This window comes from Delphinapterus leucas, chromosome 3 (genome assembly GCF_059928025.1).
Source record: "Delphinapterus leucas isolate spDelLeu-1000000601 "Yukka" chromosome 3, BTC_Dleu_Yukka2, whole genome shotgun sequence".
Taxonomy (NCBI): domain Eukaryota; kingdom Metazoa; phylum Chordata; class Mammalia; order Artiodactyla; family Monodontidae; genus Delphinapterus; species Delphinapterus leucas.
In genome coordinates, this window is record NC_143131.1 from 67,358,091 (window position 1) to 67,383,719 (window position 25,629).

The following is a 25,629-nucleotide window of genomic DNA, read 5'->3' on the forward strand; positions in this document are numbered from 1 at the left end:
TCCATATTCCACTAGCAAGTTCAGTTAACTACTTCTGGAAAATGTCAATCTTTACCACTCTTATCAACTAAAACTTTGAAGGTCATCTTCATTTTCAGAGTTTCCTCACTGAGATCATAGTGATACAGTCAAAAGTTTATATCTTTGTTCAATGGCAATATTCACAGAAGACATTACACACATACAAATAAAATAAACATTTGGTGTTTTTCTGAAAGTTTTTTCTATCCGTAGACATTTGATGGACTATATTCCAGCTAAAGGAAAATCTAGAAAGTGAGAAAATACAGTGTTTTTACAATATTAACTCAACTGGAAAAAAAAAATCTTTTGAAACTAAAAAATACCGTGGTTCCTCATTTTTTAGCCATGCTGATTGTTTCAGGGTAAAAAACTCAAGTTATCCAACAAAACAACAACAACAAAACAATCAGACCAAAATTTCTGGTAGATCTCATAAGGAAGCCTGTCACTCACCACAGGGCTAGATACTCTCACTGTCTAATATAGTCTTCTTAAACACTAAAAGAAGAAACTAATATTGTCCTAAATTTTCCATCTGCTGGAAATTAATTTTTGAGGAAGTTCTTCTCTTCCTCATCCTCCAACTTAGAATGCTATAATTTACATATGGGTTTCATTTTCCCGTTTTTAATTTTCTTAAAAGAGACTGCCATGTGGCAGAGGCTAAACATCTCTGGTTGAACTTGGGTAAGAATGTTACTTCTTGTCTGGTCTTAGGTCTCTATAAGTGAATGTGAAACAGTTGCTGTAATGTGATGTGTAACATGATAAGATGATTTGGCTGGGCCTTTTCCCATTAAAACTGTTTCCTTTCTTTGTGGATATATTCTGTGTCAAGATAAGAGAGGAGCATGTGGTTGAGAAAGCAGCATATCACCATCAACATTTTCTAAACCACTTTGCCAAAATGAAAAGCTAATGCTTTCCACATAATTGGCAAAAATGAATAATTGAACCATTTAACCTATGGTATTCATATAGTCAAGACAGGAAAATGGAAATACATGGGCAAGCAAAAAAAGGCACAGTTTATAATTAGACATAAAAATAGGTAGTACTATAGGATAACATGAAGAAAGCTATAAACTAGATGTCTGAAAACTTTAGCTATACTTTCAAGTAAAAATTGTGAACAAAAGGATCACCTGGATTGGCTACTAAATGGAGTTGTACATCGTTTTCTAATTTATTACACAAAAGATGGATTTAAAATACCTTAATATTTTATTCATGAGCTAGCAACTTTAATGTTAGTATGACTCTAATCCAGTGATATTCTCTACTTCCTCAAACTGTCTTGCTCTTCCATATGTTCTCTCTCTTTTTTTATTGAAGAATAGTTGATTCAATGTTTCAGTTGTTCAGGAAAGCGATTCAGATAGACACACACACACGCACACACACATATATTTATACATATACTCTTTTCCAGATTCTTTTCCATTACAGGTTATTACAAGATATTGAATATAGTTCCCTGTGCTATATAGTAGGTCCCTGCTATTTATCTATTTTATATATAGTAGTACATATCTGTTAATCCCAATTTCCTAATTTATCCCCTCCCCTTGCCCTGCCTTTCCCCTTTGGTAACTATAAGTTTGCTTTCAATATCTATGAGTCTATTTGTTTTGTAAATAAATTATTTGTATCATTTTTTTTAGATTCCACATATAAGTGAGATCATATGATATTTGTCTTTCTCTGACTTAATCTCTAGATCCATCCATGTTGCTGCAAATGGCATTATTTTACTCTTTTTTATGGTTGAGTGATATTCTACGACTGCAATGAACATTGGGGTGCATGTATCGTTTCGAATTATGGTTTTCTCTGGATATATGCCCAGGAGTGTGATTGCTGGATCATATGGTAACTCTATTTTTAGTTTTTTAAGGGTTCTCCATAGTGGCTGCACCAATTTACATTCTCAACAACAGTGTAGGGGGGTTCCCTTTGCTCTACACCCTCTCCAACATTTATTATTTGCAGACTTTTTGACGTTGGCCATTCTGACCAGAGTGAGGTGATACCTCATTGTAGTTCTGATTAGCATTTCTCTAATAATTAGCGATGTTGAGCTTCTTTTCCTGTGCCTGTTGGCCATCTGTATGTCTTCTTTGAAGAAATGTCTATTTAGATCTTCTGCCCATTTTTTGATTGGGTTATCTCTTTGATATTGAGCTGTACAAACTGTTTGTATATTTTGGACATTAATTCCTTGTTGGTCACATCATTTGCAAATATTTTCTCCCATTCCATAGACTGTCTTTTCGTGTTGTTTATGGTTTCCTTTGCTGTGCAAAAGCATGTAAGTGTGATTAGGTCCCATTTGTTTATTTTTGTTTTTGTTTCCATTACTCTAGGAGTCGGATCCAAAAAAATATTGCTGCGATTTATGTCAAAGAGTGTTCCGCCTATGTTTTCCTCTAGGAGTTTCATAGTATCCAGTCTTAAAATGGATTAAACACCTAGATGTGAGTTTATTTTTGTATGGTGTTAGAGAATCTTCTAATTTCATTCTTTTACATGTAGCTGTCCAGTTTTCCCAGCACCACTTACTGAAGAGACTGTCTTTTCTCCATTGTATATTCTTGCCTCCACTGTCCTAGATTAATTGACCATAAGTGCGTGGGGTTTATTTCTGGGCTTTCTATCCTGTCCCACTGATCTATGTCTGTTTTTGTGCCAGTACCATACTGTTTTTGACCACACCCTTGTAATAGTCTGAAGTCAGAGGCAAGATTCCTCCAGCTGTTCTTCCTTCTCAAGATTATTCTGGCTAATCGGAATTTTTGTGTTTCTATACAAATTTTTAAATTATCTGTTCTAGTTCTGTGAAAAACACCATTGGTAATTTGATAGGGAATGCAACTGAATCTGTAGATTTCCTTGGATACTATGGTCATTTTAACAATACTGACTCTTCTAATCCAAGAACACAGCGTATCTTTCCATCTGTTTGTGTTATCTTCAATTTCTTTCATCAGTGTCTTCTAGTTTTCGGAGTACAGGTCTCTAACCTCCTTAGCTTTATTGCTAGGTATTCGATTCTTTTTGATGAGAAGGTAAATGGGGAAACTATTAGAGCTCATCAATGAATTTGGTAAAGTCGCAGGATACAAAATTAATATACAGAAATCTGTTGCATTTCTGTACACTAACAAACAATGAAATATCAGAAAGTGAAATTATGGAGACAATCCCATTATGTTCTCTCTTTGTAATTTACGTGAGGTATTCTTACCAGCCTGTTCCTTAGCGAGATGACTTTTTTCCTTGAGTGACCTGGATCTTGAAGCAAGGAGTTTGGCGTATATATATTTACATTTACCATTAGCTATCAGCATTAGCCCTTGAGGGTGCTTTTTTGTCTCTTTCTCTCCCTCTTCTTGGTTACTTTTGAAGGGCTTAAGATTTCTTCTGTTGTTTCAGGGTTTGCATTGGGACTCTGCAAATGTGATCTAAAAGCATCAGAAAATACTATCTCTTGGGGAGATTGGCCAAGATGGCGGAGTAGAAACACCCTGAGCTCACCTCCTCTCACAAGCACACCAAACTCACAACTATTTGCAGAACAACCATCGATGAAAAAGACTGGAACCTACCAGAAAAGATCTTCTACAACCAAAGACACAAAGAAAGAACCACAAGGAGACAGGTAGGTGGGGAAGACTAGCTGTATAGTCAAGTCCCATACCACTGGGTGGACAACCCACAAACTGGAGAATAATTACATTGTAGAGATTCTCTCAAAGGAGTGAAAGGTCTGAGCTGAACATCAGGCTCTCCAGCCTGGAGGTCCTGCACTGGGAAGACGAGCCCCCAGAGCACTGGCTTTGAAGGCCGGTGGGCCTTAATTTCAGGAGTCCCATAGGACTTCGGGGAGAGAGACTTCACTCTTAAAGGGCACCCAAGAAGTTTCACACATTCCAGGACTCAGGGCAAAAGCAGTAATTTGATAGGAGCCTGGGTCAGACCTACCTGCTGGTCTTGGAGAATCTCCCGGAGGAACAGGAGGCAACTGCAACGCACCCTGGGGACAGACACTGGTGGCAGCCATTCATAGAGCTACTTCTACCATGGGGACACTGGTGCTAGCAGGCGCCATTGTGGAATCTTCCCTCTAGCTTATTAGTGCTAGGACCCAACCGTGCCCTGGCCCAACAGTCTATAGGTGCCAGTGCTGGGACACCTCAGGCCAAGCAACTCACTCAGTGGGGACAGAGCCCCACCCATCAGCAGACAGGCTGCCTTAAGACCCCCTGAGCCCACAGCTGCCTCTGGACATGGCCCTGTCCAGCAGGGTCCCAGCACCCAGTTCCCCAACCAGTGGGCAGGCACCAGCCCCAGAAACTCCTGGAGCCCAGCCCTGCCCTCAAGGAAGCCTGCTTTAGCCTCTGGACCAGCCTCACCCATCAGGTGGCAGACACCAAATGCAAGAAAACCACAATCCTGCAATCTGCGGACCCAGCCTGCCCACACCTCCCAGTAGGCCAGACCCTGCCCTGGGACCAGTTGGGACATGGTCCTGCCCACTAGCAGGCCAACACAAGTTTCAGGACACCCTGGACTCCATACAAAACTGTGTCAGGAACCGCTTCCCACCCCCCTCAGTGGTGCTGGGAAAACAGCTACACGTAAAAGAATGAAGTCAGAATAGTTTCTCATATCACATATAAAAATAATCTCAAAATGGACTGAAGACCTAAATGTAGGACCGGAAACCATAAAACTCCCAGAAGAAAACATAAATGGAACACTCTTTGACATAAATCATATTTTTTTTTGATCTGTCTCCTAAAGCAAAGGAAACAAAAGCAAAAATAAACAAATCAGACCTAATTAAACATAAAAGCTTTCGCACAGCAAAGGAAGCCATCAGCAAAACAAAAAGACAACCTACACAATGGGAGAAAATATTTGCTAATGATATGACTGATAAGGGATTAATATACAAAATCTATAAACAGCTCATACAACTCAACATCAAAAAAACAAACAACCCAATTAAAACTGGGCAGAAGACCTGAATAGAAATTTTTTCAGAGAAGACATAGAGATGACCAACAGGCAGATGAAAAGATGCTTAACACTATTAATCATCAGAAAATGCAAAGTAAAACCAAAAATGAGATGTTATCTCACACCTGTCAGAACGCCTATCATCAGAAAGAACACAACAAATGTTGCTGAGGATGTGGATGGTGGTGGGAATGTAAATTGGTGCAGCCACTGCGGGAAACAGGATGGAGGTTTCTCCAAACAGTAAAAATAGAGCTACCATATGACCCAGCAATCCCACTCTTGGGTACATATCCGACTAAAACAAAAACATTATTTTGAAAAGATACATGCACCGTAATGTTCAAAATAGTATTACTTACAATTGCCATGATATGGAAGCAACCTAAGTGTCCATCAACAGGTGAATCGATAAAGATGTGGCATGCACACACACACACACACACACACACACACACACACACGCTCTCTCGCGCTCTCTCTCTCTCTCTCTCTCTGGAATACTACTCAGCCATAAAAAAGAATGAAATTTTGCCATTTGCAACCACATGGATAGACTTGAAGGTTTTTATGCTAAGTGAAATAAGTCAGTCAGAGAAAGACAAACACTGTATGATATCACTTATATGTAGAATCTAAAAAATAAAACCAAGTAGTGAATATAGGAAAAAGTAAACAGATTCACAGATCTAGAGAACAAACTAGTGGTTACCAGTGGTGAGAAGGAAGGGGGGAAGGGAAAGACAGGAGTAGGGGGTTCAGAAGTACAAACTGTAATGTATAAAATAAATAAGCCACAAGAATATACAGTACAACACAGGGAATATAGCCACTATTTTATAATAACTATAAATGGAATATAACCTTTAAAAATTATGAATCACTATGTTGTACACCTGTATCTTATGTAATATTCTACATCAACTATACTGCAATAAAAAAAGAATACTGGCAAATAAAATGCATTTTAACTCATTTACTTACCAATCATTTGAGAGTCTACTATGTGCTAGGCACTGTGTTAAATGTTATTATATACATAGTGTTATGGGACAATGTATAGTATATATTGTTATCTAACCATAAACACACTTAAGGTGCTACTAATCTTATTATGAAAAGTTAGAAGATATCCACATTTACACAAAGCTCAAGTATGACCACATACATGGATTCAAAAGATGAAATAGTTCATGTTTTCTAAAAGCAACCAATAAGATTCTATGACCTAGCAGAGGGCAATTAGATGGTTGCTCAGCAAGCCTTTCATTAAATGGAAAAATCATCCTCAGTTATCAAAATGGTACACATTATACAGAATTGCATGCTCTATACTAAAGTATGTGTGCATAAAACTATACACATTTGTCTGAAATCTCCCCAAAACCAGGAATGCATAGTATTTGATATCTGAATTAGAGAGACTTTTGTCGTATTTTCCATCTCCCTGCTAATGAAGTATTATTAGCTATCTATGAAGTCTAGTTTTAAATAGTGTCAGCAAAAGAGTTAGGTGGAACGCTACAAACTACTGCAAAATGCACATAGTTGGGAAGGCTACACTTTAAAAACTGACATTTGATTTGTTTGAACACAACAAGTAAATTGGCCAACAATTTACAGATGAAGAAGTGGAGAGAGATTATAGATAGATACTCACCAATTCTGGCACACTTCCAAAATATACCCAACAACCTGCATAGAATAAAAAAAAGTAGCTACTGTTTACTGGGAAAGGTGAATTATTCAGAACTATATGGAGAATTTATTATATACTAGTATTTTAACTGCTGATGCTTTGCTTTAAACTGAAATGTAGTTGATGTTGAGCCACCACTTATGGAGAAAAGTAGGACACAATAATAGCTTATCAACCATCAATGTATAGAAACTGTCAGAAACTGAACATATGTTGTCTCACAGGTTAAGCCCAAGGTAAATTAATGTGAGAGTGGCAAAAATTTGCACCAGAGCTTACTATTAGAAGATTGATTCCGTCAACTTCAAGTGCTTTACCTTCAAAAGCAGAAAATACATATGCCCATTTAAATAAATGTTAACTTTGAGAAAACAGTAAATGGGAACAGTTGGTTCTGGATAAATTTTGACATTAAAAAATAAAACTCTCATACTGAATAAACTTACTTCTTACTGAATATAGTTCTTTATTTAAATGATCTATAATCATGAACTCCAATGATAGCATAACTATAACATTAAATAAGGAGGAATACAAAAATATGAGCCTATATTTCAGTGTAATATATTCAATATATTTCAACATATATATTTCAATGTAAGTGGAAAACCCTAGTTTCATATAATTGTATATGCAATTAACTAAATATGCCATTTAAAACACATATACTCTGGAAATAAGAAAAATTAGACTAATGTCCATTTCAATTCTATGAATGAATATATTATGAATACATATTATATGGATATATCACTTATTTTGCATGCATTAAAAAATACCAGCTCAAAAAAAAGGACAAGTCATTCAATGAATAGAGATATTTGGAGAAAAACACACATTGTAGACAACTATTTTGTTGGTGTGACAAAAGAACAGAATTATAAAGTGTTACACATGGTTACAAATCAAGATAAATTAACATTACTTATTAGGATTGGGATAAGAAAATCATAATGTTTAAATTACAGGGAAATTTATAATTTTTTTTTTTTGCCCAAAGAGATGGCTGGCAATGAATCATTGTATTTGAATGGTTAAGACTGAAAGAAAATGCTGATTCAATCAAGTTCTATACACTTTCCTCCTTTGAAGTATACAGTGAGTTCCTGACATCAAAGCAAGAAGTCTCTTAGTACAGACTAAATGAAACGGGCAAAAATACAAGTTTATTGTGAGGGATGGGCATTCTGACAGGTGAAACAATTTTCTTCTTATAGGAATAAAAAGGACAAAAATCATAAGCACTCTTGAAAGCAAAGGATCAGGGCTAGATTGTGCCTAAGTTCAATCCTACTTAATTGGTTGCATAACTGTGGGCAAGTTATTTTACCTCTTTTCTCTTTATCTCATCCTCATAGGGTTGTTACAAGGATTAAATGAGTTATTACACAGAAAGTCTTTAGAATAGTGATTAACATGCACTGTGTTCAGTATTACACAGGCTAAAGGTGTATGTGACATGACTCCAGGTATCACTTACATTGGCTTACATTTCATCAAAAAATGAAAGACAACTGGTTAGTGATCTGCAAAGCCCTGGATGCTTGATTCTAAAAGTCTATTGATTATAAAATGCATTATTGACTTAAAGCTCCTCTGGCTGAGGTACTCAGAGGCAGGACACCTGAAGTTCCTCTCTGTAAAGCTTAGGGCCCCACAGAATAATCTGAAACCACGTGACCACAGTCAAGGTCTTTTCAGGTCTTATAGTCTAGAAATAACTAAAAGCCTCATTAGGAAATTGGTATAACACACTTAGCATATTGAAAGCTATTTAAATGAAAAAAATTTCCCAACTTGGCAACTTAAGAGATTAATTGGTACTGCTTTGGCCTTTTTCACGTATTTCCCTACCTAGACATTTCTGTAATATCCCAAATGCTAAAAGGAACTTTATTAGCTGGTAAAAACCAATGCAGATATGCTGCTTAGTTTCTAAGGATATAAGCCAATAAGTCTATCTGCTGATAAAACTATTAAGTCTATGAAAATACGAAGCAAGACAAAGTAGCAATCTTTCTTTGCTGCTTTTTAGTTCTATATTATTTGAAGCAGCAAAAAATTAATTTGTTATTTTCAACAGTGAAGTTATCAAGAACTCATTTTATCTAATTGGTCCAGATTATCTTCACTTTAGCATGGAATACTCACTATAATGAAAGGAAAGCTTTTTTTTTTTTTTTTTTGCGGTACGTGGGCCTCTCACTGTTGTGGCCTCTCCTGCTGCGGAGCACAGGCTCCGGATGTGCAGGACCAGCGGCCATGGCTCACGGGCCCAGCCACTCCGCAGCATGTGGGATCCTCCCGGACTGGGGCATGAACCCGTGTCCCCTGCATCGGCAGGTGGACGCTCAACCACTGCGCCAACCAGGGAAGCCTGGAAAGCTTATTTTGAGTCTCATAAAAATACGTATTACAACAGAACAATGACCAGTAAAAATTTCTTCTACAGAAAATACTTCATATGTACAAGTCAAAATAAAAGGGGCTTAACATTATATAAATAGAAGCAAAATTTTTAAAAAAAGCTTTGAAACAGTTGACTATATCATTATATATTTTAAAATGTGAAAATAGGCGTGTTATTTCTTTGGTTTTCATGTAGGAGAAATATACTACTACTCAACCTCTACTGTAAGGTTGGCAGCCCTGAGAACTCCTTTTTTAATGTAGCATGTTATGGATGTGTTCCTGCTTCCAAAGGAATGAGGAGCAGACATTTCCACATGCAATCTACTTTTTTTGTCGCAGCATCAGAAAAGTACAAATACACTGTTCTGCCACTATGAGATTATTCTTCAATGACATAAACACTTAAATTTCTTATTAGACATTATGTATTACATTAGAAATCTAAACTAATGATCAATGATACTGTTTACTGGATTCTACCATATGCTTTAATTATAAGTTAATCGTTGGGGGTTGCAGAGGAAGGGTAGGAGGAAATAAAACTGGCTGGGTAGAAAGGCTTCAGGCACAACTAAGCAACAAATAAGATTATATAATTTCAACAAAGGGACAAAGTATTGAGTGCTGAGTTCACAGAAAAAGGTGGACTGATGATAAGATAATGTCTACAAAGAAAGTGAGGCATTGTCAGAAAAACTGATGGACAAATAACATCTATTTTCACCTTCAGTAGGTTAAATAAAATCCCTCATGCCAATAGAGACAGATAATCAGTTTACTGGAACAGGATTATAGATTTTCATTATTCAAAACTGGTTAGGGGTTCTATTTATATCTTTATAGATGTTCAAACAAACCTATGTAATAAAAAGAAAGGAATAGTAACAAAAGCCAAATGATTTAGATAATAGGATGTTTGAATAAATGTTAATTATGACCCCAAAGATATAATGGGAGTTGAAGAAAAGGGAATTATTTCCTCTCATGCTTGAGTATCTACTACCTGGCCTCTTGTAGGGGCTTTTTATTAGTGGAAAAGCAGAGTCTGACCTTGCAGGATCTTAATTTGGCCCTTTTCCTTTCATCAAAAACAAAAAAGGTGCTGGAGATAATTATTCCTATGTGAAGTATTCTACTATTTCATCCTATTATTTCTTAAGATGATTAAGTGAGGTACAGGATCTTACCACAAAAGAATTAAAGACAATTGTGAATTCAAGAAATAAATCTGTAAGGCAAAGAAAGTCTGCATAGTTTTCACCACATGGTCTCTGTTTTTATACATACTTGTCCTGGTTGAACTCAATATGTATTTCTGTATTAGGAACATGGCACTTAAAAAATTTAAGTCTTTGTGGTATCATATTAAGCTTAAATTTTTTTTGGGTGTGAACATATAATTAAAAGTGATGTGACATGCCCAAGACTGAATTTTCATTACTTTTTTAAGTAAGCTAAATAAATTTCTCCAAAGATGTTTGCTTTATGATACAGATGAGGAGCCTGTATGATTAGACCAGTCTGGGAATGAAGAGGCAATGTCTGTATTATTATTTTTATGGACACAGTGCTTATAAGATGTTTAATGCTTTCAAAATATGATAACCAATTTTACTAATATTCTATTAAATACTAAGGCCAAACACTGTCTTTGAAAGTACTAAATTGTAGCTTCAATCTCAGAAAAAAATCTATCACATCTTTTAAAATACACTTTTTTTTTCAGTCCAACACATTTCAGGTCACTTCTGATATTTATATTTTTATTTAGTAAGCTTCTGTGAATATAAAGATTTGGATTTTTAAAAATAGGGAAAAAATAATGTAAAAAGTTATTATAAACTAAATTACATATAGGAATTAAATTATTTAATGACTTTCAATAATTGACATTCAATATCTCTAAGAACTAATTTGGGTGATTAGACATTATTAGTGACATACCCAGTTTTATTCCTGTCCAGGAGGCTGGGTGCCAAGGATCGGATATAAGCACAGGTACATATAAGCAGCAAGATTACAGTCAACAGACTCTGAAAATTGAAAATGGCAGACTAAAAAGAGAAAAAGAAAAATTAATGTCAGAAGATAAACTGCACAGGTAAAAAATGTCAAATTCATATTAAGAATCATACTTTTTTCTTCAAAAAGGCAAACAGATGTGTCTGAGAACACTTTAAAAGCAAAATCACAAGGTATTTTGAGAGCATACTTTCCTCTCCATTCTTTGGGCTAAAGAATTCAGAAGATGCAACAAAAATTCTAAATTCAAGAACTTAAAAACACTACCAAAAATGTCATGAATCCAAAGCTTAACCAATAATTAATAGAGATATTCTAGGATCCCAGACTACTAGGCAGGACATGGGGTCTCCAAGCTCTGCAAGTAAGCTGGTTATATGACCTCAGTTGAATATTGGCTTCTCTAAATCTCTGTTTCACATCAGTAAAACTGGGTGGAGAATGGGGAGACAGACTCAATGCTGGCTCAAGTTTCTTTCAATTCTGAAATTCTTTTAGAATAAGAATGCTTTAAATTTAAGTAATCATGTTCTATTTATTGACTAATACTACTAGCCTATTAGATTTTGGTGAAAGAAAAGCACTTGCTCATTCACTGCTGATTTTTTAAAAGCCATTAAAATAAAATTTAACACAGGATTCTGTTCCTGAAGAAAACTGTTACATGTTTATCACAATACTCATCCCTGAAGAGTGGACATTGTCTATCAACTCTGAATCTCCAGCACCTATGTGCCAGCCGCACAGTGGGAGCCCAATAAGAGATGATTGAATAAATAAAACAATTTTTAAAAAGTGCAGGAATACTACTGTACCTATAAGAAAGAATAACATTTCCATTATATACAGGTAGCTAAAATATATCAATCTCACACAGTAGCCAGCAATATGCTTATTTAGTAAATTCCGAAGTACTTCCCGAGGGGGAATCACGATGGCAGAGTAGGAGGATGTGAAGCTCACCTCCCCCAACAAACACATCGAAAATTCATCTACACGTGGAACAATTCTCACAGAAAACCAATAGGAAATGGGTAGAAGATCTCCTATATAACCAAAGCTGCATGAAAGACCTCCATGTAAGTAGGTAGGACAGGAAAAGAAAAAAAAAAGGCATCAGGATGGGACCTGAGCCTCTGGGGGGGAAGTGTAAAGGAGAAAAGGTCCACACAGGCAGGCTTAGGGAGGCCCCTTGCCTGCTGGGACAGACAGAGGGGCTAGAGAAGCCTGGACTTTACTTGACAGGAGTGTGCGCAGACTGGCTTGCTAACAGTCACGGTGAAGGGAGACTGGTGCTGGCACCTGTACCTCACCACACTTCCCAATCAGTGTGAATCTGGTGGGGCTACAAATACCTACAGCAGCTAAGCAGTGTATCTTGGCAGACAAACCCTAGGGAAAGACTCCATTTAGCTGCAAGGAGCTAGTACTGAGGGTCTGGGGTGTGGTCCAGGTCTAACAACAGAGGCACTGTTCCGATGTCAGCACTCCTAAGGCGGGGGTGGGGGGAAAAGGGGTGGGTCTGGGCTTTGTCAGCAGCACCTGGTGGAGCACAGAAAGGCATGTATCTGGTACAAAGCCTCTAGGGAGGAGTACTCAGTGCTCCAGTTCTGCCCACCCCACACCTCTGCTTGGAGTTGGATCTGGGGTGGACAGGTCCTGGGAGAGGCCTGCCACAGAGGCAGTCAAGGTCCCAGGCAGCAGCCCAACCATCTCGATTCATGCAGCCACAGCACCCTGGCCCCCAGCGCCAGCCTACTCCATATCACTGCCTAGCACTACATCTAGGACGAACACAATGGAAAAAGGGAAGCAACTTTGGACTGCATGGGAGGCACATAGGTTCACCGTGACCACATGAGCCTCACCTGCTTCAGCGGTCACCTCCTTTGGGACAGGGCACGCACTCAAGGGCAATGGAGCCTCATCAAATCCAACCCTCAGGGCTTCTACTCCAACAACTGGGGAGGAGGCCCTGACTCCAACAGGCCATGGAGCAATGAGGGGGTTCTGCCTAACACCCAGTGCAGGCCCTGGACACCAAAACACCAATCACATCCCCATCAAGGGGATAACAGCCAGCAGACTCTGGGGAGAAGAGGTGGCTGGCATTCATACCAAAACCAGCCCTCACACCAAAAATGCTGGACTCACACAGAGTACACATGATGCTCCCACGTTGAAAACACCCCTTCAAGACCACAGTAGAAAACGTTTCTCCTAAATTCAGACAGAAGAAGTTAAGCAAAATGAAAAAGGAGAGGAGCTACTCCCAATTAAAAGAACGACAGACATCCCCTAAAAGAAATGAAGCAGACCTCACCAGTCTCCTAGACCCTGAGTTCAAAAAGAAGATAAGGAAAATGCTAAAGGAACTAAGATTATCAATAGAAATGCAGATCACTGTAACAAGGAACTAGAAACTACTAAGATGAAACAATCAAAATTAGACAACTCAAGTGTTGAGATAACAACCAATCTAGAGCAATCAACAGCAAACTAAGTAACACTGAAGAACAAATAAGTGATCTGGAGAACAGAAAGATGGAAATCAATCAGAACAGCTAAAGAAAAACAAAATTAAAAAATGAAAACAACTTACAAGATTTCTGGTATAACATTAACCATACCAATGTTCACATTACAGTGGTCTCAGAAGAAGAGAGGTAAAAGGGGATTGAAAATTTATTTGAGGAAATTAGGGCTAAAAATTTCCCAAGCCAAAAGAAAGAAATAGATATCCAGGTACAGGAAGCACAGAAGGTCCCCAAAAAGATGAACCCAAACAGACCTATCCCAAGACATATCATAATTAAAATGGCAAAAGTTAAAAACAAAGAACTCTAAAGGCAGCAAGAGAAAAACAAAGAGCTATATACAAGGGAATCCCTATCAGGCTATCAGCTGGATGAATTCTCTGCAGAAAATTGCAAACCAGAAGGAAGTGGCATGATATACTCAAAGTCCAGAAAGGGAAAAACCTGCAACATACTTTACCCAGCAAGGATATCATTTAGAATAGAAGGAGAGATAAAGAATTTCTCAGACAAGTAAAAACTAAAAGAATACAGCAATACTAAACCTACCCTAAGGTCTCCTCAAAAGAGAAAAGGAGCAAGAATTTATACGAAAGTGAAAATTACAATAGGAAAGGCAAATATATAAAAGGATTGAAGATCATTTAAATAAGACATTACATTGATTAAAAACAAGAAGGGACTTCCCTGGTGGCAAAGTGGTTAAGAATCCACCTGCCAATGCAGGGGACACAGGTTCAATCCCTGATCCAGGAAGATCCTACATGCTGTGGAGCAACTAAGTCTGTGTGCCATAACTACTCAGCCTGCGCTCTAGAGCCCGCGAGGCACAACTACTGAGCCTGCATGCCACAACTACTGAAGCCCACGCACCTAGAGCCTGTGCTCCGTAACAAGAGAATCCACCGCAATGAGAAGCCCATGCACCGCAACAAAGAGTAGCCCCTGCTCACTGCAACTAGAGAAAGCCCATGTGCGGCAATGAAGATGCGATGCAGCAAAGACAAAAACAAAAACAACAAAAATTGTAAAAGCAAGTAGAGATAGTTATAGTCAACATACTTGAAAACCCAGTTAACCACAAAATAAAAAACATACGATAGATTCAAAAAGAAAGGAACTCAAGCATAATACGAAAGAAAACCATCAAACCACAAAAGGAAAAAGCAGAAGAAGAAACCAACAAAGTACAAAATTAACTGGCAATAAGCACATACCCATCAATAACTACTTTAAATGTCAATAGACTAAATGACCTGATCAAAAGACACAGAGTGGCAGATTAGATAAAAAATAAGAACCTACAATATGCTACCTACAAGAGACTCACTTCAGGGCTAAGGTGACACATAGACTGAAAGTGAGGAAATGGAAAAAAATATTTCAGGCAAATGGAAATGACAGTAAAGTGGTGGTAGCAATAATCATATCAGACAAAGTAGACTTAAAGTCCATAAAGAAAAAGAAGGACATTATACAATGATAAAGGGATCAATACAATTAGAGGATATTACACTCATTAACATATATGCACCTGGTATAAGCACCTAAATATATATCAATAGAATACTAACAGACATAGAGGGAGAAACTGGCAGAAATACAATAATAGTAGGAGACTTTAACATCCCACTGACATCAATGGACAGATCTTCCAGACAGAAAATCAGTAAGAAAACAGATGTCCTAAATGACACAATAGACCAGTTGGACTTAATTGACATCTACAAGACACTACATCCCAGAAAACCAGAATACACATTTTTTTTCAAGCGTACATGGAACATTCTCTAGGATAGACCACATACTGGGTCACAAAACAAGCCTCAACAAATTTAAGAGCATAGAAATTATTTTAAGTATCTTTTCTGACCACAATGGTATGAAACTAGACATCAACCACAGGAAGAAAAATGGGAAAAGAACAAACATATGGAGACTAAACAACATGCTACTAAAAAAACCAATGGGTAAAGGATGAAATAAAAGAAAAAAAATCAGAAAATACCTTGAGACAAATGACAATAAAAACATAACCTTACACAATCTATGGGACGCAGCAAAAGTGGTTCTAAGAAGAAGTTCATAGCAGGACAGGTCTTCCTCAAGAAACAAGAAAAATCTCAAATAAACAACCTAACCTACTACCTAAAGGAATTAGAAAAGAACAAACAAAACCCAAAGTGAGCAGAAGGAAGGAAATAAAGATGAGAGAAGAAATAAAGATTAAAAAAAACCCAAACTAACAGAAAAGATCAGTAAAACGAAGAGCTGGTTTTCCGAAAAGATAAACAAAATCTACAAACTCTAGCCAGGCTCACCAAGAAGAAAAGAGTGGGCCCAAATAAACAAAATAAGAAATGAAAAAGGAGAAATAACAATTGACACCACAGAAATATAAAAAATCATAAGACAATACTATGAACAATTATATGCCAAGAAATTGGACAACCCAGAAGAAATGGACTAGTTTCTAGAAACACACAGCCTGCCAAAATTGAGTCAAGAAGAAACATAATTTTAACAGAATGATCAGAGTGAAATAGAACCTGTAAGAAAATACTCCCTGCAAACAAAAGTCCAGGACTGGATGGCTTCACTGGGAATTTCTACCTAACCTAGAAAAAACTTAAACCTATCCTTCTCAAACTGGTCCAAAAGGTTGAAGAGGAGAGAACTCTACCAAATTCATTCTATGAAGCCACTATCACCTTGTTACCAAAGCCAAAGACACTACAAAAACAGAAAACTATAGGCCAATACCTTTGATGAATATAGATACAGAAATACTCAAAATGTTAGCAAACCGAATCCAACAATACATTAAAAGGATCATACACCATGATCAAGGGGGATTTATCGCAAGGATGCAAGTATTTATCAATATCCACAAATCACTCAATGTGATATACCACATTAGCAAATGGATGAATAAAAATCACACGATCATCTCAATACATATAGAAAAAGCAAACAAAATTCAACATCCATTCATAATAAAAACTCTTGTGAAAGTAGATACAGATGAAACATATCTGAACACAATAAAAGCCATTTATGACAAACCCACAGCCAACAATACTCAACCCTGAAAAGCTAAAAGCCATCCCACTAAATTCAGGAACAAGACAAGGATGCACACTCTCACCAATTCTATTCAGCACAGTATTGAAAATCTTAGCCACAGCAATCAGACAAGGAAAAGAAAAGGTATCCAAATTGAAAAGGAAGAGTAAAACTGTCTCTGTTTGCAGATGATATGATACTCTATTCAGAGAACCCTAAGTCTCCACACAAAAATTAGCAGAATAAATGGGGCTTCCCTTGTGGTGCAGTGGTTGAGAGTCCGCCTGCCAATGCAGGTCCAGGACACAGGTTCGTGCCCCGGTCCGGGAAGATCCCACATACCGTGAAGCGGCTAGGCCTGTGAGCCATAGCCGCTGAGCGTGCATGTCCGGAGCCTGTGCTCCGCAATGGGAGAGGCCACAACAGTGAGAGGCCCGCATACCGCAAAAAAAAAAAAAAAGCAGAATAAATGAATTCAGCAAGGTAGCAGGATACAAGATTAATATACAGAAAGCTGTTGCTTTTTTTTTCTCTTCGTTGCTTTTCTTTACACTAACAATGAACCATCAGAAAGAGAAAGTAAAAAAACAATCTCGTTTAAAATCATCTCAAAAAGAAAACCCTAAAAATAAATTTATCCAAGGAGGTGAAAGACCTATATGCTGAAAACTATAAAACACTGATAAAGAAAACTGAAGATAACTCAAAGAAATGGAAAGATGTCCCATGCTCCTGGATTGGAAGAATTAACATTGTTAAAATGGCCATACTACCCAAAGCAATCTACAAATTTAATGCAATCCCTATCAAAACACCCATGACATTTTTCACAGAACTAGAACAAATAACCCTAAAATTTACGTAGAACCACATAATTCCCAGAATTGCCAAAGCAATACTGAGGAAAAAGGACAAAACTGGAGACATAACACTTCCAGACTTCAGACAATAGTACACAAAGCTACAGTAATCAAAACAGCATGGTACTGGCACAAAAACAAACATACATATCAATGGATAGAACAGAGAGCCCAGAAATAAAACAGAGAGCCCAGAAATAAAACCACACACCTACGGTCAATTAATCCAGAACAAAGGAAGCAAGAATATATAATGGAGAAAAGACAGTCTCTTCAACAAGTGTTGTTGGGAAAGCCAGACAGCTACACATAAATCAATGAAACTAGAATGTTCCCTCACACCATATACAAACTCCAAATGGATTAAAGACCTAAATACAAGACATGACACCATAACTCCAAGAAGAAAACATTGGCAAAACATTCTCAGATATAAATTGTAGCAATATTTTTTTTAGATCAGTTTCCCACGGCAAAAGAAATGAAAGCAAAACAAACAAATGGGACCTAATCAAACTTAAAAAGTTATTACACAGCCAAGGAAACCATCAACAAAATGAAAAGACCACTTATGGAATGGGAGAAAATATTTGCAATGGATGAGACCTACAAGGGGATAGATAATATCCAAAATACACAAACAGCTCATACAACTCAATATGAAAAAAACAACCCAATCAAAAAATGAGCAGAAGACCTAAAACTAAATAGACATCTCTCCAAAGAAGACATTCAGATGGCCAACAGGCATATGAAAAAATGCTCAACATCACTAATTAGAAAAATGCAAATCCAAACCACAATGAGATATCACCTCACACCCATCAGAATGGCTGTCATCAAAAAGTCCACAAATAACAAATGCTGGAGAGGGTGTGGAGAAAAGGGAACCCTCCTATTCTGTTTGTGGGAATGTAAATTGGTGCAGCCACTATGGAAAACAGTATGGAGGTTCCTTAAAAAAGGAAAAATAGAGCTATCATATGATCCAGCAATCCTACTCCTAGGCATATATCTGGAAAAGATGGAAACTCCAATTTGAAAAGATAGATGCACCCCAGTGTTCATAGCAGCACTATTTACAATAGCCAAGCAATGAAAACTAGTCAAGTGCCCAACAACAGTGGATTGGTTTAAGAAGATGTCATACATACACACACACACACACACACACACACACACACACAAACACATAATGGAATATCACTCAGCCACAAAAAGAATGAAATACTGCCATTTGCAGCAACATGGATGAACCTAGAGAATATCACACTAAGTGAAGTAAGTTAAAGACAAATATCATATGACATCATTTATACGTGGAATCTAAAACATAATACAAATGAATCTATATACAAAACAGAGATAGACTCAGAGACACAGAAAACAAACTTATGGTTACCAAAGGGCAAAGGGACATGGGGAGGGATAAATTAGGAGTATGGGATTAGCAGATGTAAACTATTATACATAAAAGAGATAAGCAATAAGGTTTATTGTATAGCAAAGGGAACTATATTCAATATCTTGTAATAACCTGTAATGGAAAAGAATCTGAAAAAAATATATCTGAATCACTTTGCTGAACACCAGAAACTAACAGAATATTGTAAATCAACTATACTTCAATTAAAAAAAAAGTATTTCTTGTAAAGTCAGGAGTTAGACAAAAAATAAGAGTTATAAAAAAAAAATATTTTAAGGTGAAATTGTTACTTGCAAATATAAAGCGTTACCTGAAAAGCCCAAAAGAATCTAGTGAAAAATGATTACAGACCATAACGGAATTAAAACTGAGTAAGGTGGCTAGGCACATATTTAAAATACTTAAATCAACAATCATCAAAATTACAATATCAACCAGTTGAGAAACAAAATGGAAAAAAAGGACTTCATTTATAACAGCAATTAGAACAAAACGCTAAAATATATAGGAATAATCTTAACAAGAAATCTGTAATATTGGCATCAAAGACCAATTGACAAAGCCTTAAAACATACTGAAGCATACAAAAGTAGAATGGAGTGTATGTCAGGTTCTTATATTGAAAGGCAATACTGTAAAGCTGATCTATAAATTTAAAATGAACCCAACTGCAACAAGTTACTTTTGTTGAAATAGACAACTGATACTGAAATTCATATGGAAAAATAAGTAAGCAAGAATAGCCAAGAGATCCTAAAAAAAGAATTAGCTATCAGAAACTGTCATAATATTTTTTAACCTTTTACACATTTAATGATTTTTATTTACTAACTATTCAAAACATTAAAAAAATTATACATGTTATTTGCCAATATTTTAAGAACCAAAAAATGCTTCTGTACAATGCTAAGTGATGGAAAAACATAATTTCACAATCGGTGTATCTGTAGCTATGTAAACCTTTATGCAAAGAGAAGACAATGAAGTGATTATCACTGGAAGGTTTTCAACCTAATTATCAACTTTTCTGGATTTCTCAGATTTTCTAAGTGTTACAATTATGGTCTGAACAAGGTAAAATTGATTTGTAATTACTATTTTAACAGCTGTTCTCTGTGCAAATCATTTCTTCATGGATATAATAAGGATAAAGTTTAATATGTCTTGTTTTTAATTGAACTGGATTTTAACCTTGCATCTGTGAAAGCAAGTAATATATATTTTTAAACTTGAAATAAATCAATAAAAGAAATGGTGATCAACTCTAGAGAGAAATCATAGTATCTCACAATGCTTATTTTTAAAGGTCATATTTTGAACATGTATATGAATTCGTCAATGAATAGTATTTGATAATAATCTAATGAAATATAAAGCACAGGTTTCCTCCTAGCCAACATAACTAAACATGTATTTGATATCTACTTTGTCTGGAGCATGAGGGTAGACACTGGATTAAAAAAAGTACATAGCAAGACAGGAGACAAGATGGCGGAGTAGAAGGACTTGAACTCATGTACTCTCACGAAAACACCAAAATCGCAACAAACTGCTGAACAACCATTGACAGAAAAGACTCCAATCTACCAAAAAAGATATTCTACATCCAAAGATGAAGAAGCCACAACGAGACAGTAGGAGAGGTGCTTTTGGCAGGTGGGCGACCCACAAACAGGAAAATACTTATATTGCAGAGGTTCTCCCACAGGAGTGAGAGTTCTAAGCCCCACGTCAGGCTCCCCAGTCTGGGGGTCTGGCAGTGGGAAGAGCACCCCCCAGAGCACTTTAATGTAAAGCCAGTGCAGCTTTAATGTAGGAACTCCACAGGACTGGGGGACAGGACTCGACTCTTGGAGGGCAAACACAAGGTTTCATGTGCACTGGGACCCTGGACAAAGCAGTGACTCCGTAGGAGCCTGGGTCAGACCTACTTATGGGGATTGGAGGGTCTCCTGGGGAGGCAGGGAGTGGCTGTGGGGGCAAGGACAGTGCTGGTGGAGGCCCAGGGAATACCCACTGGCTGCCATGTTGGCCTCACCCAATGGCCTGCAGGCTCCAGAGCTGGGATGCCTCAGGCCAAACAACCAACAGGGTGGGAACACAGCCCCACCCATCAACACACAGGCTGCCTAAAGCCTTACTGAGCTCACAGCCACCTCTAAACACATCCCTCGACACGGCCCTGCCCACCAGAGGGACAAGACCCGGCTCCACACAACAGTAGGCAGGCACCAGTCCCTTCAACCAGAAGGCCTGCACAGACCCCTGGACCAACCTTACCCACCAGGTGCATTCCTATACACTAATAACGAAAGATCAGAAAGAGAAATTAAGGAAACAATCCCATTTACCATCGTATCCAAAAGAATAAAACACCTAGGAATAAACCTAGCTAAGGAGGCAAAAGACCTGTATTCTGAAACCTACAAGACTCTGATGAAATAAACTAAAGATGACACAAACAAATGGAAAGATATACTATGTTCTTGGATTGGAAGAATCAATATTTTCAAAATGACTATAATACCCAAGGCCATCTATAGATTCAATGCAATCCCTATCAAATTACCAATGCCATTTTTCACAGAAGTAGAACAAAAAATCTTAAAATATGTATGGAGACACAAAGACCCTGAATATTCAAAGCAATCTTGAGAAAGAAACAGAGCTGGAGGAATGAGGCTCCCTAACTTCAGACTCTACTACAAAGCTAGTCAACAAAACAGTATGGTACTGGCACAAAAACAAATATAGATCAATGGAACAGGATAGAAAGCCCAGAGATAAACTCATGCACCTATGGTCACCTAATCTATGACAAAGGAGGCAAGAATACACAATGGAGAAAAGACAGTCTCTTCAATAAGCGGTGCTGGGAAAACTGGACAACTACATGTAAAAGAATGAAATTAGAACATTCCCTAACACCATACACAAAAATAAACTCAAAATGGATTAAAGACCTAAAGGTAAGGCCAGACACTATAAAGTCTTAGAGGAAAACATAGGCAAAACACTCTGACATAAATCACAGCAATATCTTTTTGGATCCAACTCCTAGAGTAATGCAAATAAATACAAAAATAAGCAAACGGGACCTAATTAAACTTAAAAGCTTTTGCACAGCAAAGGAAACCATAAACAAAACGAAAAGACAACCCACAGAATGGCAGAAAATATTTGCAAATCAAGTGACTGACAAGGGATTAATCTCCCAACCTGAACATCCACCAACAGAAGAATGGATAAAGAAGATGTGGTACATATATATATAATGGAATATTACTCAGCCATAAAAAAGAATGAAATAATGCCATTTGCGGCAACATAGATGGGCCTAGAGATTATCATACTAAGTGAAGTAAGTCAGACAGAGAAAGAAAAATATTATAGTATCACTTATACATGGAATCTAAAAAGATGATACAAATGAACTTATTTACAAAACAGAAACAGACTCACAGACTTTGAAAACAAACTTATGGTTACTAAAGGGGAGAGGTCGGGGGGAGGGATAAATTAGGAGTTGGGGATTAATATACACACACTACTATGTATAAAATAGATAATCAAGAAAGACCTACTGTAAAGCACTAGGAACTCTACTCAATATTCTGTAATAATCTATATGGGAAAAGAATCTGAGAAGAATGGATATATGTACATGTATAACTGAATCACTTTGCTGTACACCTGAAACTAACACAACATTGTAAATCAACTGTACCCCAATATAAAATAAATATTAAATTTAAGAAAAGGACATAGCATGATTCCTTCTTTTCAGTTTATAGCTGACAACAAAAATAACTGATATTCACGGAATTGTTTTTTTTTTGGTTATCCTATTTATCCTCATATTTGAGGCAGTTGTTATTAATATCCTTCTTTTATACATGGGACAACTGTAGCACACAGCAGTTATAATCGAGTTAGAATATTAAACTTTAAAAACTCAATAGCAACTCATAGCATATGTAAATGATAACTCAGCAATGCTCACAAAAAAAGAAAAAGAAAGGAAAAACGGCCATTTTCCCAAAGAAAAGTCAGGAGAATCTTCAAGGAGAAGGCAGGAACTGAGTCAAGCCTTAAAGGGCTCAATCACATGGCAAAGAATAGAGAGCAAGCTCCAGAGGAGACAAAAGCATGGAAAACGTCCCCACAGAATCAGGAATTCGCAAGTTCAGGGAATAATGAGCAGACTTATTGTTTTAAGCAAAGGATTCACTTAGTTAAGTGGTTGGAAAAGAAATTTGCAAAGTAGGTTTATCATCTTCCTAATGGAGTATCTAAATTCATGATTTTGCAACGTATACTTTTTTTTATTCCTTTAATGTCTTGTTAAAGAAACATGCTTAAATGAAATGTCTGGGATTGGTTTCTAAATAATCCAGTGTGTATGGTGGGAGGCGTGGGGCTGATGATGAAATGCTAAGTATCTGAGACTTAGTTACACTCTTCTTTCTTCCTTTGTATGTTTGAATTTTTTCAAAATAAAAGATTTTTAAGAGGCACTTAAAAACATACTATTATTAAAGAAGTGGGGTATATATATATACATCTATCTGTGTGTGAAACCGTTTACAACTGAAAACCATTTAGAAGTATGCACTATATGATACATACAACTTTGTTCCTGGGGTTTATAGACCCTTAAATTTAAACAAATAATCTTAGGTGGTACAGTCTTTTATACTCAGTCTCTGGTCAAGAGTGTTTCAAGCTCACGGACATTAGCCTACCACTGCTTAGCCTACCAAAGCATTCCTCTTAATGCTTAGCATCTGTTGCCGACTGATAAAATTTTAGTCTCAGAGTTAAAGGAAACAGATGTTACTGTTCTTTAGAAAAATAATTGAGATTTTCAATATGAAAATGTTATTAAAGGGAAGGGAGGAAGCTAAGAAGCAAGCAAACATATTCGATCACAATATAGAGGGAAAGATGATTAAAAAAAGGTGATAAGGGAAGTAAAATTCATTTACTATGTTTTTTTCTCAGATCCTTCAAATCATGCAACCTTTTTCAAGGTACTCTGTGTTTTTGTACATGCTATCTATTTTTTTCAACCTTCTGGTCTCAACTCAAGAGTCATCTCTTCTGAAAAGTGTTCCTTGTCCCTACTCTCCACACCAAGCGGAGTCTGGATCTTTGTACACCTATGTGTTACACACATACCTGCCACCCACCAAATTGTAGTGTAATTGTCTCCTCTATTTTACTGAGGTTCTTAGCAGTCCCCTGTGCCTATTAAACAAAATAGTGCACAGTAGTCACTGAAAAATGCTGAAATAACAGGAACTTGACAACAATTGCAAATAATGAACATTTTAACAAATACAAGAGAACATTTTAACAAATTCAAAAGCACACTTAGATTACAAATTAACAATGCATGCTATGTTTTCTTTATTTAAGAGAAACCTCCACACATTGCTCTGCATTTATATTTATTTGTCAATGATATTTTGGAAAATTCAGAATGAAGAGGCAAATATATTTATGTTTATGGTAAAGGACCGGGCTGTAGGGTAAAATAAAGGTCTGAGAGAATTTCTCCTCAGCATCCAAATCTTTTATCACTAACTGGAATTCGGAGAAAGTTCAATTGAGCAGCCAGCCTCGAGGTGCCTGCATATGGGACAGTGTATGTTTTTCTGAGTCCACTTAATTTGTAAGAGAGACATCCTCAAGAGTTCTGGATGCCTGAGTAGGCAAGCTGGCTGGCAGAAAATTCTTGGACCTCAAATAGTTCTCAAACCTAAGGTTTACCTAATTTTCATCGAGTACACCCTGTGACAATGCCAGGGAGTATACAATGGCACGCTATTCAGTTTAATAAATTTAGCTAACTATTAAACATTAAATAACACACATTGGAACTAAGGAGTTATAAAACACAAGACAACTTGTTTCTTCTGGAGGCTGTAGGGAAGAATCTCTTTTCTTGCCTTTTCCAGCTTCTAAAGGCTGCCTGATTCCTTAGCTTTGTGACTTCCTGATCACTCTGACCTTGACAACTTTTGTTATGACTGTCCCGCCTCCCTCTTACAAGGATCCTTGTGAATAAACTGCCCTGTCTCCCCATAATTCAAGATAATCTTCCCATTCCAAAATTCTTAACTTAATCACACATGCAAAGTCCCTTGTGTCAAGTAAGATAACATATTCACAGTGTTTTTTTTTGATGTTTTTTTTTTTAAACGGGGTTGGGGAGAGGGGCATTGTCTACCACACCTACATTTCCTTTTTATAAAGAGGTATCCAATAACATTCCCTAGACTCAGGGCTGCCTGTAGCAACATCTGGAGCACATCCTCAAATACAATCAGAATGGTAACCTTTGGGGTCCTGGAATACAGGAGCCCTGCCCTGACCCTAACTGGCAATGAAAATCCCAAACTTTTTTTCTCCAAAGGCCCCTTTTACTAGCCCTCCATATTCCAGACCGATCATACTACTCCTAGCTGATTAGAGCTTCTGATATGCTTCAAATCACTGTACTAAACTAACTTATCCAAACCAGAGGAAATACACTTAATGACTTAGTCATTT

General features: G+C 37.0%; 1 protein-coding gene and 1 non-coding gene across 2 annotated transcripts in view; both read right to left on the reverse strand.

Annotated features, from left to right (window-relative positions):
- TMEM167A (transmembrane protein 167A) overlaps window positions 1-25,629 on the reverse strand; it is a 33,639-nt gene that overhangs the window by 2,380 nt on the left and 5,630 nt on the right. The window contains exons 2-3 of the mRNA XM_022593390.3: window positions 11,105-11,214; window positions 6,710-6,744 (exon numbers count right to left, since the gene is read on the reverse strand). Of these exons, the coding sequence (XP_022449098.1) occupies window positions 6,710-6,744; window positions 11,105-11,214 (145 nt within the window). The remainder of the gene's footprint in view (window positions 1-6,709; window positions 6,745-11,104; window positions 11,215-25,629) is intronic.
- On the reverse strand, window positions 9,346-9,480 carry LOC115801644 (small nucleolar RNA U109). The gene has a single exon (XR_004021961.1). It is a non-coding gene; the product is annotated as a small nucleolar RNA U109 (small nucleolar RNA).